Source organism: Panicum virgatum, chromosome 1N (assembly GCF_016808335.1).
Source record: "Panicum virgatum strain AP13 chromosome 1N, P.virgatum_v5, whole genome shotgun sequence".
Classification (NCBI taxonomy): domain Eukaryota; kingdom Viridiplantae; phylum Streptophyta; class Magnoliopsida; order Poales; family Poaceae; genus Panicum; species Panicum virgatum.
The window spans coordinates 43,936,795-43,951,092 of record NC_053145.1 but is presented as its reverse complement, the minus strand read 5'-3'; the positions used below and the strand labels follow the sequence as shown (position 1 = coordinate 43,951,092).

The 14,298-nt window shown below is 44.3% G+C and overlaps 1 protein-coding gene across 1 annotated transcript; it reads left to right on the top strand.

The window, feature by feature from the left end:
• Positions 1 to 4,213: 4,213 nt before the first annotated feature.
• On the top strand, positions 4,214 to 4,989 carry LOC120655982 (cortical cell-delineating protein-like). Its single transcript, XM_039933974.1, has one exon. The coding sequence runs from the start codon at positions 4,309 to 4,311 to the stop codon at positions 4,708 to 4,710; it is 402 nt and encodes a 133-aa protein (XP_039789908.1). The 5' UTR covers positions 4,214 to 4,308; the 3' UTR covers positions 4,711 to 4,989.
• The last annotated feature ends 9,309 nt before the right edge of the window (positions 4,990 to 14,298 follow it).

Sequence of the window (14,298 nt, the reverse complement as noted above, 5' to 3'; positions counted from 1 at the left end):
ATCTTTGTCGATGAAGATTTTCCTACCGACTGTGCCCACACCTTCCAACCTCCCCAAAATATGTGGAATTGGCAAACCAAGGGACACGTTATCCTTTAGGTAACCTAGGCAAGACTTGATGACTTCCTTAGTATTGTATCCCTCTATCATGGACCCCTCAGGATGAGCACGATTCAATACGTACTGGTTGAGGATAGACAAGAAACACTCATACGTCCACATTTCGTGTAGGAAAAGTGGACCAAGTGCTTGTATCTGATCGACAATGTGAATCATTAGGTGTTTGGTTATATCAAAATAACCCGGAGGGAAACACATCTTGAGCTGCGCCATAGTTTCCGCAATGAATTCTTTAAGATCCTGCAACTCATCTTCGTCGATCACCATTTGTGAAATCCTATTGAAGAAGTAACACAATCGAGTGATTACCATCTTTACATATACTGGCTTGATCGCTCTGATTGCAATCAGGAGGAACACCGTCAGCAGCACATGGCAATCATGACAGTTATAGCCACATAGTCACCAATCTTTCATCGATACTAGTTTTCTTATGCTGAATGTGAAACGACTCGGAACTCGGATCCCTCTTAAGCTCTCACACATTGCCTTCTTCTCATCACGTGTCAGTTGTAGCTAGCTGGGGGGAGTTCATATCTGCCATTCCCTTTCTCCACAGGGTGAAGATCTTGTCTAATCTTCATGGCTACCAAGTCCTGAAGCGACTTCAAGGTATCCTTTGTTTTGGCTGATGTCTTCAGGAGGAGCCCTATTGTATTCCAAAACACATTCTTCTTCAGGTGCATACCATCTATTGCATGGTGAACCTCGAGATCCACCCAATACGGCAAGTACTTGTACAAGATGAATTGTTTCTTGAATGGTATGCCATCGATAGGTGCCTTATCTCTCTTTCTCTTCATCCCATCCTCCTTCTTCCCATAAATGACCTGGATGGTCCAAACCATTTTGAAACATAGTGCCTGTCTCGTTACACTGGAGCAGAATGAAATTCAGGCATGCCGTCAAAATGATTATAGAACTTCTTACTTCAGTACCTATGTCCTTCCACCAAGAAGCGTCTATACCCAAGGTAAACTACCTGTCAAGAACCTTCAAGGAAAGACGACATAGTGCCATCCACACACACCGCGCATCATGTCCTACCTTTGATTTGTCCTGACAGGACAAACAATGCCTGGTAATCGTAGATGGTGACGAATATAATAGCTCTAAGATTAAAGGGCTGTCGTGCAAAACCATCAAAGATATCGATACCCTTCTTTCATAAAGTTTCCATTTCTTGCATCAGAGGCTCAAGGAAAATATCTATATCTATGCCAAGATGCTTGGGGCCATGTATAAGCACGGATAACAAAAGATACTTTCTCTTCTGACACAACCATGCAGGCAAATTGTACATCATCAGTATCACTGGCCATGTGCTGTGGGTGCTACTTCGTTCACCAAACGGATTCATTCCATCCGTACTCAACGCAAACCGAACATTTCTCGGATCATTCCCAAATTCCTGATAATACTTGTCATCAAATTCCTTTCCACCGCTGAGCATCAGCTGGATGTCGGAGCTTTCTGTCACCCTTCTTGCGTTGATCTGAATTCCACCATCGCATCAGCTTAGCTTCCTTTGGGTTCGAGAAGAAACGCCTAAGGCGACCGGAAACTAGGAGGTACCACATAACCATGGCAGGAATTTTCCTCTGCTTCTTAGAAATGCCTAAAGTAGCGTCATCTGCCTCAACGGATGGAACTTGATTGTTGTCACCATTGTAACCCGCATTGGTTTTGTACCGACTTGCAGAACATACAGGGCATTTTTTCAGGTCTTTGAAAGTATCCCAGGATACAAAATATAATGATTTGGACATGCATGGATTCTTTCAACGCCCATCGTGAACGGGCTAACAAGCTTCTTGGCTCGGTATTTGTTGGCGGGCACTTTATTTGGCTTTGGAAGCAACCAAGCCAAGATATGTAGCAGATCGTTGAAACTACCATCTGACCAAATATGCTTAGCCTTCAGAGTCAACAGCTTCAATATGAAATGAAGGACGGTCAAGTGTTTCGGGCATCCCATTGATCACTCATATATATTTTCCTCTACTGATTTTCTCACATTCTCGAAGTTTGGTAATCCTCTGGCACTAGCAGCCAATACCTCTTCTTTGGTGTGGCGCAACAACTGGCTCAGAAAATCTCTGTTGTCAAGTTCATCTTCACTACTATCACTATCGATGGGCCTGTCATCAACATCATCACTATGAACTCCACCCGCTCCATCATCAACGCTGACACCATTGTCATCTCTGTCAAAATCATAATAACCATCAAACATTCTGCCGAAATCATCACCTTGTATGATTTCATCCAATGGATTATTCGTCGGAGGGGGAACATCCATCTCGCCATATTTCTTCCAAATCGTGTAGTCCTTAACAAAACCACTCACTATCATATGCGATCTGATTGTAGTTGGGTCCCTAAATACTTTCAAATTTCCACAGACTTTGCACGGGCAATGTATCAACACTGTGTTCTCCATTCTTGCATGGTTCTCTGCGACTTTAATGAATTTATCAAGCTCTCCATGGAAATATGCGTCCATCATGTTTGCATTATACATCCATGCCATATCCATCTATAAAAAAGTAAAAATAAATAAATAATGGATTAAAACATTCATAAATTCTTGTCTTCAATGAAAACCATAAATGGCAATACAAAAATACTTCTTTAAATATGTATTTATTGAAAAAGGTAATTTACATAGTACTAAATGAAAAAATTAAAACCAAAGATCATGCATAAATTAAAACATATTATCATATCACTACATCTTAAAAGAAATTCATGCATGTGTGTAAAAAAGGAAAAAAAAACTAATCTTCTCCCTCCTCCATAGATCTAGTAAATATTTTTCTTAAAAATGAGGGTAAATCATATAGATCTAGGCCAAATGCTTAGATAATATTGTTCTCCTACTAAAATAGCACAACTTCATCCAAAATTTTAAGGCAAATAGTCTCCCAAATGGCTAATCTTAACCATGGAGATCTAAATCTAGTGAGAGGCTAAGAGAGCTCAATTTGAGCCAAAAAAAAGCACACAAAAACCTTACAAATGACAAGGATTAAGTGCTAACTTACCTCTTAGAGCCCCCAGCTCGATGGGAATCAAGTTGAAAACCTCCCCCCCCCCCCCGCCCCCTTTTTTTCTTTTTTTTCGGATATTGGGGGAGCTCCTCTCCCGAGCCAACAATGGGGTCGGGAGGAGGAAGAAGGACCCAGAATTTATACAGCCATTTTTAGGGGCGGGGTGGGGGCTCGACCGCCCCTATAAATCCATTTGTAGGGACAGCCCACCCCCAGCCGCCCCTACAAATGGCATTTTTAGGGGCGGCTCAACCCCTCGACCGCCCCTAAAAATGGGCGCCATTTTTAGGGGTGGCCTGGGCGGTGAGCCGCCCCTAAATGGTGTTTCTAGGGGCAAGTGAATTGCTACAGTGTCGAGGCTATTTGTAGCAATGGATTAAATTTAGTTCCGCCTCTAAAAAAATTGAGCCATTGCTACATATCGTTTTTGTAGTAGTGGACCAAAATGGAACCCGATGCTATGCTCCGGAGCCAAATCTGTAATTTTAGAGTACATATATAATGTATCTAAATAACACAGGACTGGCCATGAACTTTACTCTTGAAGTTATGTTTGGGATTCAGGAGAGCAGGAGAGCGGGAACACGTTAGCTAGCATACTCCTCTGTAGTTAGAGATAACCAACCAAACATTTTGCCCGGCCCATGAAACGACCAAGCCTCATGAGGATTTCGTGGATCGTGGCAACACGAATCCATTGTCCCATTCATCCCCAGACAGCTACTACCTATATACTATTTTTTTCATGGATGCAACTTGCAGGACAATAAGCCACGTAGGGAGGTTTACCAGACCAGCCCACGCACGCATCACATCGAACACGATTGCTGTAACGCCTCGATATTTTGTCCGGGGTCACCAAAGCGAAATTGGCCACGGCACCACCAAGGCGCTGCACGCGCTGTCAGGTTACACTTAATTAAACTAATACGTCTGATGTGTTCAAATGATGACCATTACGCTTAATTAAGCTGTTTAACTTGGCGGTTCTGTCATAGCTGCTCCCTCAATCGGGCTATAAATACCAACCAAAACACCACCTCAAAAGAACCATCCCAAACACGCTCAGACTACTGAGAAGCTAGCTGTAGCAAGCAGCTCATAGCACACTTGAAGCTATAGCTAGCTAATAGAAATGGCGCCATCAAAGCTTGCCCTGTTCCTCGCCCTGACTGTCCTCACCTCCGCGGCGGCAGTGCACGGCTGTACGTCGTCTTGTCCTACCCCACCAGTGGTTCCCACCCCGCCGGTCGTGCCGACGCCATCCGGTGGTGGCGGCTCCTGCCCAATCAACGCACTGAAGCTGGAGGTGTGCGCCAATGTGTTGAACCTCCTGAAGCTCAACATCCCTGTCACGGGGAACGACCAGTGCTGCCCGCTGTTGCAGGGGCTCGTCGACCTTGACGCCGCAGTCTGTCTCTGCACTGCTATCAAGGCCAATGTCCTCGGCATCAACCTCAATGTGCCCATCGACCTGAGCCTCCTCCTCAACCACTGTGGCAAGATCTGCCCTGCAGATTTCACCTGCCCCAATTAGCCGGCGAATGAAACATTCCACACGCCCATGCATCATCTGAATCTTCATCCATCCACTGCGATCGTGGGCACCTATCACCTATGCGGTCGGTCTGTGTGTTGGTTTGCATCAGCATGCACCCATATATGTGTTCTCTTCTGTTCGGGTTTTGAGTGATGCATGGCTCAGGAGAGGTGATGTGTCATGCAAATTGTTGTTCTTGTTCATTCGAACAATATGTTATGTTTGCCTGTAACTTCATCATATACGTGAAATAAAAGTTTATACAAGTTGTGTCGACTCGAGCTGTGACATGGCATACACGTTGATATATTATTTATTTACACCTCAACCCCATTTCAGTTTTGAGCATGAAAAATGATCAGCATGAGAGCTGCATCTGCGACGGACGCGGCAATGTAATAAACAGAGCTTGGAATGAACAAATGGAGGCGCTGAGAGTAGTTGGTGCAAACTAGTCAGGCCCATGACATATAAAAGCGAAAAAACACTTGCTAACGAATATGACAAGAAATTTGTAAATACTAATAAATTCAATAACAATTTTGGCTGACGGTTATTGAGGCGCAAAAGATCCATTCCTGTCTCTTTCCATAGTTCATTCGCGATGTACTGCTTTCATAGGGGTTTGCTAGCAGTAGCACCTTAAAGCAACTCCAAGAGAGTAGTTAAATTTCACTCTCTATATTTTCATTTAGCTAATCGAATAGCTAAGATTGCATCTCCATTTCTCATCTTCTTCCAACAGACTAGCTAAATTCTACCGATTTTGCATCCCCTCCTGGGTGGTCGTCACGGACAATGGCACCCTCTCCGGCGAGGCCACCATGAACCACGCTGCCTTTAGCCCCGGGTACCGCTCGAGTGGCGAGGCGTGGCGGCGTTGGGCGAGCTCCCTACACGGCGGAGGTGGGCGCAGATCTCGGGACGAGCGAGGTGGCAGCGGCCTCGGCCTCCGCACGCACAGATCCCGGCGAGGCGGAGGCGGAGCGCGGGAAGGAGCCAGCGCCGGCGGACAAGGAGACGGGCGAGAGGGGTCGACGCCGGTGGCCAAGCCATGGGAGCGGAGCTCGACCCCGCCGGCTATGGGGGAGCTTGACCCGTCGGCTATGGTGGAGTTTGACCCCGACGGCTATGGAGGCGCGTGCGGTCCCGATCGCTGGCCGCCGCTCGCTGGCTGCTCGTGGGCGCGTGCGGCCCCTGCCGCCGGCTGCCACTCGCAGGCGCGGGCGGACGCGCGCGGCCCCCGCCGCCGGCCGCTAGCCCTACTACAGGCGCGGGCCTTGGAGGAGCTCGGGGAGAGGCGCTGGCGGGCCTGGATGCCTGGACACCGCAGTGACTCGGTGCGCCTGGACGCCGCCGCCGCCTCGGGGGCTCGCGAGCGCCATGCTGGAGCTGCGGCGGGATCGGCGAGCAGGGAGGCACAGCAGCCGCCGGAGCTCGCGGCCCGCGAGCAGGTGGAGCGTGGCGGCCGGAACGCGCGGTCTACAAGCAGGGGGAGCGCGGCGGCGGCGGCGGCGCGGTCACCTGCAGGCAGGCGGGCGGCGCGGGACGGTGGGAGAGGGCATGGGAGAGAGGGCGGGACAACGTGGGAAAAGGACTGGCGAGCGGCGGGGCGTCGGCAAGATGCCTAACGGCTTTCACGGGATGCCGAAGGAGAAAGCTAGTCCACGACTTTAGCTGCTCTGTTGGAAGCAAGATTTAGCGTCATTTTTCATTTTTTACCTATCCATGGTGATTTGCATGATCTGTTAGAGATGCTCTTATTAAGTTGGCTACATCTGAGTACTATGTGTGACCTAGCGAGCACCAACAAAATATGACAGTGAGGGCTTTTTTCAAAACACGTTCTCTATTTAACTCTTTCAAGTTAACATGGATGCAAAGTTAACATGAGCTATACGTAAACGTTCTACATCATCGTTTAATATATATCACACCCAATGATCGGGGGTGACAGGTTTATTTATTACATCATATGCGGCTCATAGCTAGGCAACTGCACATGATTTACACCAATGATGCAACGTAGTTAAAGTTGGTACATTTTCAGTCAACTGAACTGTCAGTTATAAAATCATGCAATGTCTAGCAACACATCCAATTAACATGACGAAGGAGAAACTTTAATTTATATTTTTCCTTCTGAAAATGTTGCGAACATACGTGTAAGCGTATCCGATTGATAGAACAGCATATATATGCATCTAGCGCCTAGTTGTGCCATATAACGCTGAACCACATGCAATGGTTTTGAAGTTTATGTTGGACTATATGTGATATATATGAATGTAGTTAACATGTCATGTCAATATCAACTCTATAACAAGGGCGCAAGTCCACCAGATCAGAATGTTTGTACTACTATACTTTATTAAGATATCACACAAGGCTAAGGCAAAAGGATCTTCCATTTAGTACTTATTACAAGAAGAAGAAAAAAAAACATATGTTTCAAATTTGTGTAGGCGATGGAATGATTAAGATAGGATGTGTGAGCTACTAACTATGAATAGACCAATTTAGTGGCCTACTAGCCAAGTTGGCCGGCGGTTAGAATATTGTTGAAATTCGCACATTGGGGTTCAAATTAAGCACAGTGCTCAGTTTAATCTCTGTCAACCGTCCAAATGGATGGCTCATGTCCATCAGGAGAACCTACAGTAAAACTATAGGAATCCTTGCAGATATGGAAAAAAACTGCAAATAAACCGTTAAGTTTTTTCTCTTAAAAATGACCATGTTATGTTTTTGATGTAGTAACCGGCATGCATGTTTAGTTTAAGTGACTGAAAAATGTCATAACAGTTTGCAAAAACAAACTAAGTGTATTTGAGTGCCACACATGTGCGGGGTACTTACTCTGATTGTCCGATCCATCAGAAAGTCGTATACTAGCTATATACCTAGCAATTTACCAAGCGAGGTCAAAATGCTCTCCGGCAGCACAGTCGATCTCCCATCCTTAATTACTCGTCAACAATGTCCTCCATCAATTTTTTATTCGGAGTTTATAAATTTTGTCGTGTCCGGAAGGGCATAACGATGAGGAATATATATAATTAATAGATCGAGGTATGTAATCATATTCTCGATCTTTGCTAGCTTTGTTCCGCACAAGAATAAATGAAACCCATGCAGCAGTAAATTGTCTTAATTTTTAGTCTAAATAATTTAAAGGTCAGACTCTAAAAGGATCGAATTTTAATCTTATTCAATTTTAAACTAAAAAATTAAGGATCAAGTAGGATCGTGAAGAGCAGACATGACATGTAGCTAGCTAGCTAGTGTGTATTCCTTGTTTGTTTTACTCGTCGTCGTATGGGACAGACGTGCATCACGTGCATCCGATTTGCAAGACTCTCGACACGTCGACCGCTGATTGCTCATCAGCCACACAAAAATGCAGCAACTCATCAGCAGGTTTAACAAAAATAATTGATAGTTGCATTGCATATCGTCCATGCATGCTGCCCTCAAAGTCTAATCTACAAGTACGACATGTTCGCATATACTCAGAGAAGCAGCGCCTAATAGCTTATGGCAACTTGTCTTGGAGTGAAACTGGGGCGAGCTTATTATTATTATACCTACCCGGCAGCTGGGCACCAAGATGATCTTATTATGATTAGCTCATGTGAAACGGCAGGTGAGAGCAGGAATTAGTTTCCGCAGTGGCCACCACAGGCTGGCTGGCGATAACTTTGACCTAGAGAATCGGAGTATAGTAGCCGCGCGCAGTCGTCGTTGAATTCGTACCACGTACAGATCACTAGCTTGGCCTCGCTCTCTCAGCTCGGGACCTTGCCTCGCTCGACGATCTAACGTTACAAGTCGCCCGTGCAACGACGACGCAAGTGTTGGGCGACGACTTGCATTGCGCTTCATCTGTGAGACTGTGTGACGATCTGTTCTGTCCAATATGCATGCTTAATTAGCTTGGACGATTGTGGCTGATATGAAGCTAGCAGCTGGCGCCGTGTGCGCTGGCCGGATCGGTGCAGTGGGTCGTCGTTCACGGGCATCACTGATTATATATATATATATATATATATATATATATATATATATATATATATATATATATATATATATATATATATATATCTTGATTATATATATATTCTAATAAGTAATAAGGAGAATGTTATTTTGTAGTATACGTGGCTATGCACACAGGTGATGTGCACCCCTGGATTAACAGAAATCAGCAGTATCGCCCGATTCCTTCAGATTTCGTTTTTGTTTGGTCCGGCCCGTGACCTGAAAGCGCATGCATGCAGGTCCACACCAGAAGAATGTCCTAGTCGGGTTTGACTTTTCTGTTCCGGCCACGTACGTCCGTCTTCCGTCAGTTGTCCCACGCCGTTCTAATAATTTATAAATATGTACTTCATCCGTTCGCGCTTTGTGAGAGGATTCAAGAATCTGAGCTCAAATAGGCGTTGAAAAGGATGAAAGGAGGTAAGGCGATAGGCCCTGATGGTATTCCAGTCGAGGTGTGGAGGTGCCTAGGTGATATAGCTATAGTTTGGCTAACAAAACTTTTCAACCGTATTTTTCGGTCAAACAAGATGCATGAAGAGTGGAGGAGTATATTGGTGCCGATCTACAAAAACAAAGCGGATATTCAAAGCTGCACCAACTACCGGGGAATTAAGTTGATGAGCCATATTATGAAGCTATGGAAGAGAGTTATTGAGCATCGTTTGAGAAGGATGACGCGGGTCACTATGAACCAGTTTGGTTTCATGCCTGGAAGGTCAACCATAGAAGCAATTTTCCTAATAAGACATGTCATGGAGCGGTATAGAGAGCAGAAGAAGGACCTACACATGGTTTTCATTGACTTGGAGAAGACTTATGACAAGATACCACAGAATGTGATGTGGTGGGCTTTGGATAGGCATAAAGTCCCAACAAAATATGTGGCCCTCATTAAGGATATGTACAATAATGTAATGACTAGGGTCCGAACAAGTGATGGGGACACATATGACTTTCCGATTAAGATAGGACTACATCAAGGATCAGCTTTGAGCCCGTATCTTTTTGCCCTGGATGAGGTCACAAGAGACATACAAGGTGATATACCTTGGTGTATGCTTTTCGCTGATGATGTCGTGTTAGTTGATGAAAGCCGTGCGGGAGTGAATAGGAAGTTGAAGTTGTGGTGGCAAACGCTAGAGTCCAAAGATTTTAGACTTAGCATGACTAAAACTGAGTATATGAGGTGTGACTTCGGCGCCACTCATGAGGAGGGAGATGTTAGTTTGGAAGGCCAAGTAGTGCCCAAGAGGGATACCTTTCGATATTTGGGATTGATGCTACAGAGAGATGGAGATATTGATGAGGATGTTAGTCATAGAATCAAAGCAGGGATGGATGAAGTGGCGCTAAGCATCTGGCGTCCTTTGTGACAAGAAGGTACCTCAGAAGTTAAAAGGCAAGTTTTATAGAACGGCGATTAGACCGGCAATGTTGTATGGTGCGGAATGTTGGCCTACAAAAAGGCGGCACGTCCAACAATTAATTGTTGCAGAAATGCGCATGTTGCATTGGATTTGTGGGCATATAAGGATGGATCGAGTTCGAAATGATGATATACGGGATAGGCTAGGGATAGTACCAATTGAAAAAAAAAAGCTTATCCAACACCGGCTGAGATGTGAAAAAAGCTTATCCAACACCAGCTGAGATGGTTTGGACATGTCCAACGGAGACCGCCAGAGGCACCAGTGCATAGTGGTATCCTAAAGCACGACGGTAATATGAGGAGAGGCAAGGGCCGGCCGAAGTTGACATGGGAAGAAACAATTAGAAGAGACTTGAAAGACTGGAGTATATCTAGAGATTTGTCCTTGGATAGGAGTGCTTGGAAAGCCGTGATTCACGTGCCAGAACCATGAATAATGGTCTTTGTTGGATTTCAACTCTAGCCTACCCCAACTTGCTTGGGATTAAAAAGCTTTGTTAATGTTGATGTTGATGGTGATGTACTTCATCCGTTCCAAATTATAATTATTTTAACTTTTTAATCCTAAATTTGACCACTTGTTCTAGTTAAAATATTTGTGCAAACATAAATTTAAATTATTTTTGAAAAACTTTTATTAATAAAGCAAGCCACAATAAAAATAAGTGTTATTTTTTATAAACTTTTTAATAAGACAAGTGGTCGAACTGGGGTCAAAAAGTCAAACATCAAATGAATTACAATTTGAAACGGAGGGAGTAGTACAATATACATCCCATCCCTCTTTGCAATTTACAGAAAACCTCTGAAACTGCATTTCAAATTCTAATGGCTCCTCGAACTGAAAAGTGCACATATATATAACAGTCTATTTTCACATGCCATTCACTTAACAGTAAGTACATTTTCTTCACATACAAATGTATATATCAGTAATAAGGCCGTAAGGGCCATTTAACTGAAATCCAAAAAAAATATGGGGGGCTCTCTCTTCTGCTCCTATGGGCTGCAGTTTTGAAGATAAAACATTGGTCCTCTACAGAGGCCAAGTATATGTAATGTGTAAACATTTCAAACAAATGGGCAAGGATTTGGGCCTCTGGCCCTAACGAGGTGTGTCATACACATGGCGTTTTTTATTTTTATATTTTTTATTTCCGTTTTTACAAAAATATATTTTCGATATGAAAATTTACAGAAATATACCCCGGCCGCCCAGCTGCCGGGCGGCCGGGACCTGGCCGCCCGGCAGCCGGGCGGCAGGGGCTTATCCGCAAAAAAAACACAAAAAATAATTGCAGACAGGTCCCTGGGACCGGTCGCCCTGCTGCCGGGCGGCCGGCCCCCCCTGGCCGCCCGGCAGACGGGCGGCCGGCTCTCCCACCCTTATATAAGGGTTGGCTGGTCCCCCCACCCCTCATTTGCATCACTACAATTCCAGAAACCCAGAAAAAAGAGAGAGGGAGGGAGAGAGGCGAAGCCCTGCCGGATTTTCGAGCCGGCGACTGCAGGCAAAATTCTTCTAAGCTTTACAAATAGCATGATTGTGTGTCCAGATATGTCGAGCAATTATTTTTATTGTAATTATTTTTATTGAAACAATAGATTAGCAATCAATTTAATATCATGATTCTGTGTCCAGATATGTCGAGCAAGCTTCGTTTTCAAGTTCATTATGGTGATGGATATATTTCTCATGATGCGTATGGAGTAGATCTATCAGTTTTTGAATGAAGAGAGTGCGGAATAGATAAACCCTTAGAGAGGAGTTTTGGTTCCATACGCAAATGGCTTCACGAGATATTCAATGTGAATCCAAAGACTCATTTCCTAACCGTTCAGACTGTGACAAATTGGGGAACTGAAGGGGATTTCTGGGAGTTGATGCTTATAGCAAACACCGAAGAATGGCGGACTTACATGCAAGCAGCTCTTGACCACGGGTGGCCTCTTGCAATGCTAATTCAGATTCACCAGAAGTCAGCCCAATTCGGTGAAGGATCAACAAGTACATCATCTCATATGAACCAAGTAGTGGAACAAGAAAATGAAGATCAGAACATGCATGTCACAGAACCTGAGCCGCAAGATATAGCTGATCAGGTAGGAGAAAAAGAAGATCAGAACATGCATGTCATTCAACCTGAGCCGCAAGGTTTAGCTGATGAGAGTGAGCGGATACCTGGAATTGTGGAAGCTGTACAGAATGAAGACCAAGAGGCTCGAATGATGGAAGAATGTGGGGACTCATCAGACGATGAGGACTACCCGTTGCTAGGTGAATGGAGAGGCAAGAGTTTTGGAAATCCAGTGATACAGGATATTAGGAGTAATGAGTACGAATACAGAGAGAATGAGGTTGTGCAGGGGGCAAAGTATCCTAGCATTGAAGCTGTGAAAGATGCTGTGAAGCTTTGGGCTATATCGTTGAGGAAGGAATTCAGAGTTGTGAAGTCTAGCAGCAAAGAATATGAGGTGAAGTGTGTCAATAGCGATTGTACATGGCGAGTACATGCCTACAAGGGCAAGTACAAGACACACTGGGAGTGTTCAATTGTTACACCATATACATGTAGATTAACTGCTATTGCTCAAACTCACCGTAACATCACATCCACTTTCGTTGCCAAGAAGATGTATGGGGTGATTCTGGACAAAATTGATTATGAGCCAAAATTGATAATTAGGGACATCAACGACCGTTTTCAATACAAAATCAGCTATGCAAAGGCTTGGCGGGCAAAACAAAAGGTGTTTGAGATGAGATTTGGCAGATATGAGGCATCATATGATAACTTGCCTCACATGCTGTCAGCAATTGTGCAGAGAAATCCGTAACGGAATGGATGAGTCTGAGGCAGGAAAGAAGAAAAAAAGATACAACCTGTGTGGAGCAGATGGTCACACTTACAAGAAGTGCCCTAAAATGCAAGAAGATAATGCTGGTGCTGAGGTTGGACCTTCTGGAAATCCCAACAATGGATTGCCTCCGGATTTTGGAGCCCGTCGCATCTAGATTTCGTTATGTGTGCATATGTATTTGAACCAGATGTATGGATATGTATTCCGACCTGTATGTGATAATTACATTTCGTTATGTATGGATATGTATTTGCACCAGATTGTAGCATGTAATATTACGAAGGTATTTGTGTAGTAACATTTCTTGGTTGTACTTCTAAATGTGTAGGTTGGTTCAATTATATTGCTCGCTTGGGTTTTGAAAGCTTTATTTGAATTGTTTTGTGTTTTGCTTGATGGTCTGTTACTGGTTGACCAGATGGGATTGCAGAGAAGAAAATCAAGATAAGAACATCCATAAAGGAGAAAGGCATCATCATCTGAAGGCAAGTTCCTTCGGTAGCAAAAGGAAAAGTTTCTGTAATTAATATTTCTTAGAGTTGTTCTGTACTTTTCAACTCTCCTTGAAGAATTATGTAAAGAAAAATCAAAGACTCTGCTTGTACAAGATGAGAAGTGTTCATGCATTTAATAGAGTTTCCACTGTACGCTCCCTGATTATATATATGATGGCTGGAAGAACAATCCAAGAACACAGAAGAGAGTGGTAACTCAAAATTCATATCTCACTGGAAAAACTGGAAAATGTACTGAAAATAGAAGGGTAGTTACGAATCATAAATTTTCGGTTTGCAATACAGTTTTGTAAACAATGCTACGATTACAAAGCAGAGGCCTAAGGCGTTCGTACTAGTAGATACTTGAACAATGAAAAGCATGGCATGTGCACCACGATAACCTCGTGTTGTGAGTAAACCTAACATGTCTTAGGAAATATAAAATGCCGGGATTACATGGTGATGCTTTACTGAGTGCACCGGGGATATTTTTCCTTCCTAATAGCTTCAGACCCTGCTTCCTTAGCACAGCGGGCCCTCTCTCGCTTCCTCTCCCTATCAGCTTCACGTTCTTCTGCCTTCTGACGTTCCACTTCTGCAATCCTCTTCTGAATCTCTTCCTGGTTTTTCTTGCGCTTCTCCTCCATCTGTTCTTCATGCAGCATTCGTTGCCACCTTTGTGCAGCCCACCTTGCTTGACGCTCCACGTGGTCCTTATCCTGCTGAGATTGCTCGGTGTCTAACCACTGCACG

Coding starts and splice junctions, on each gene's coding strand:
- LOC120655982 (XM_039933974.1), top strand. CDS start 4,309: ATGGCGCCATCAAAGCTTGCCCTGTTCCTCGCCCTGACTGTCCTCACC.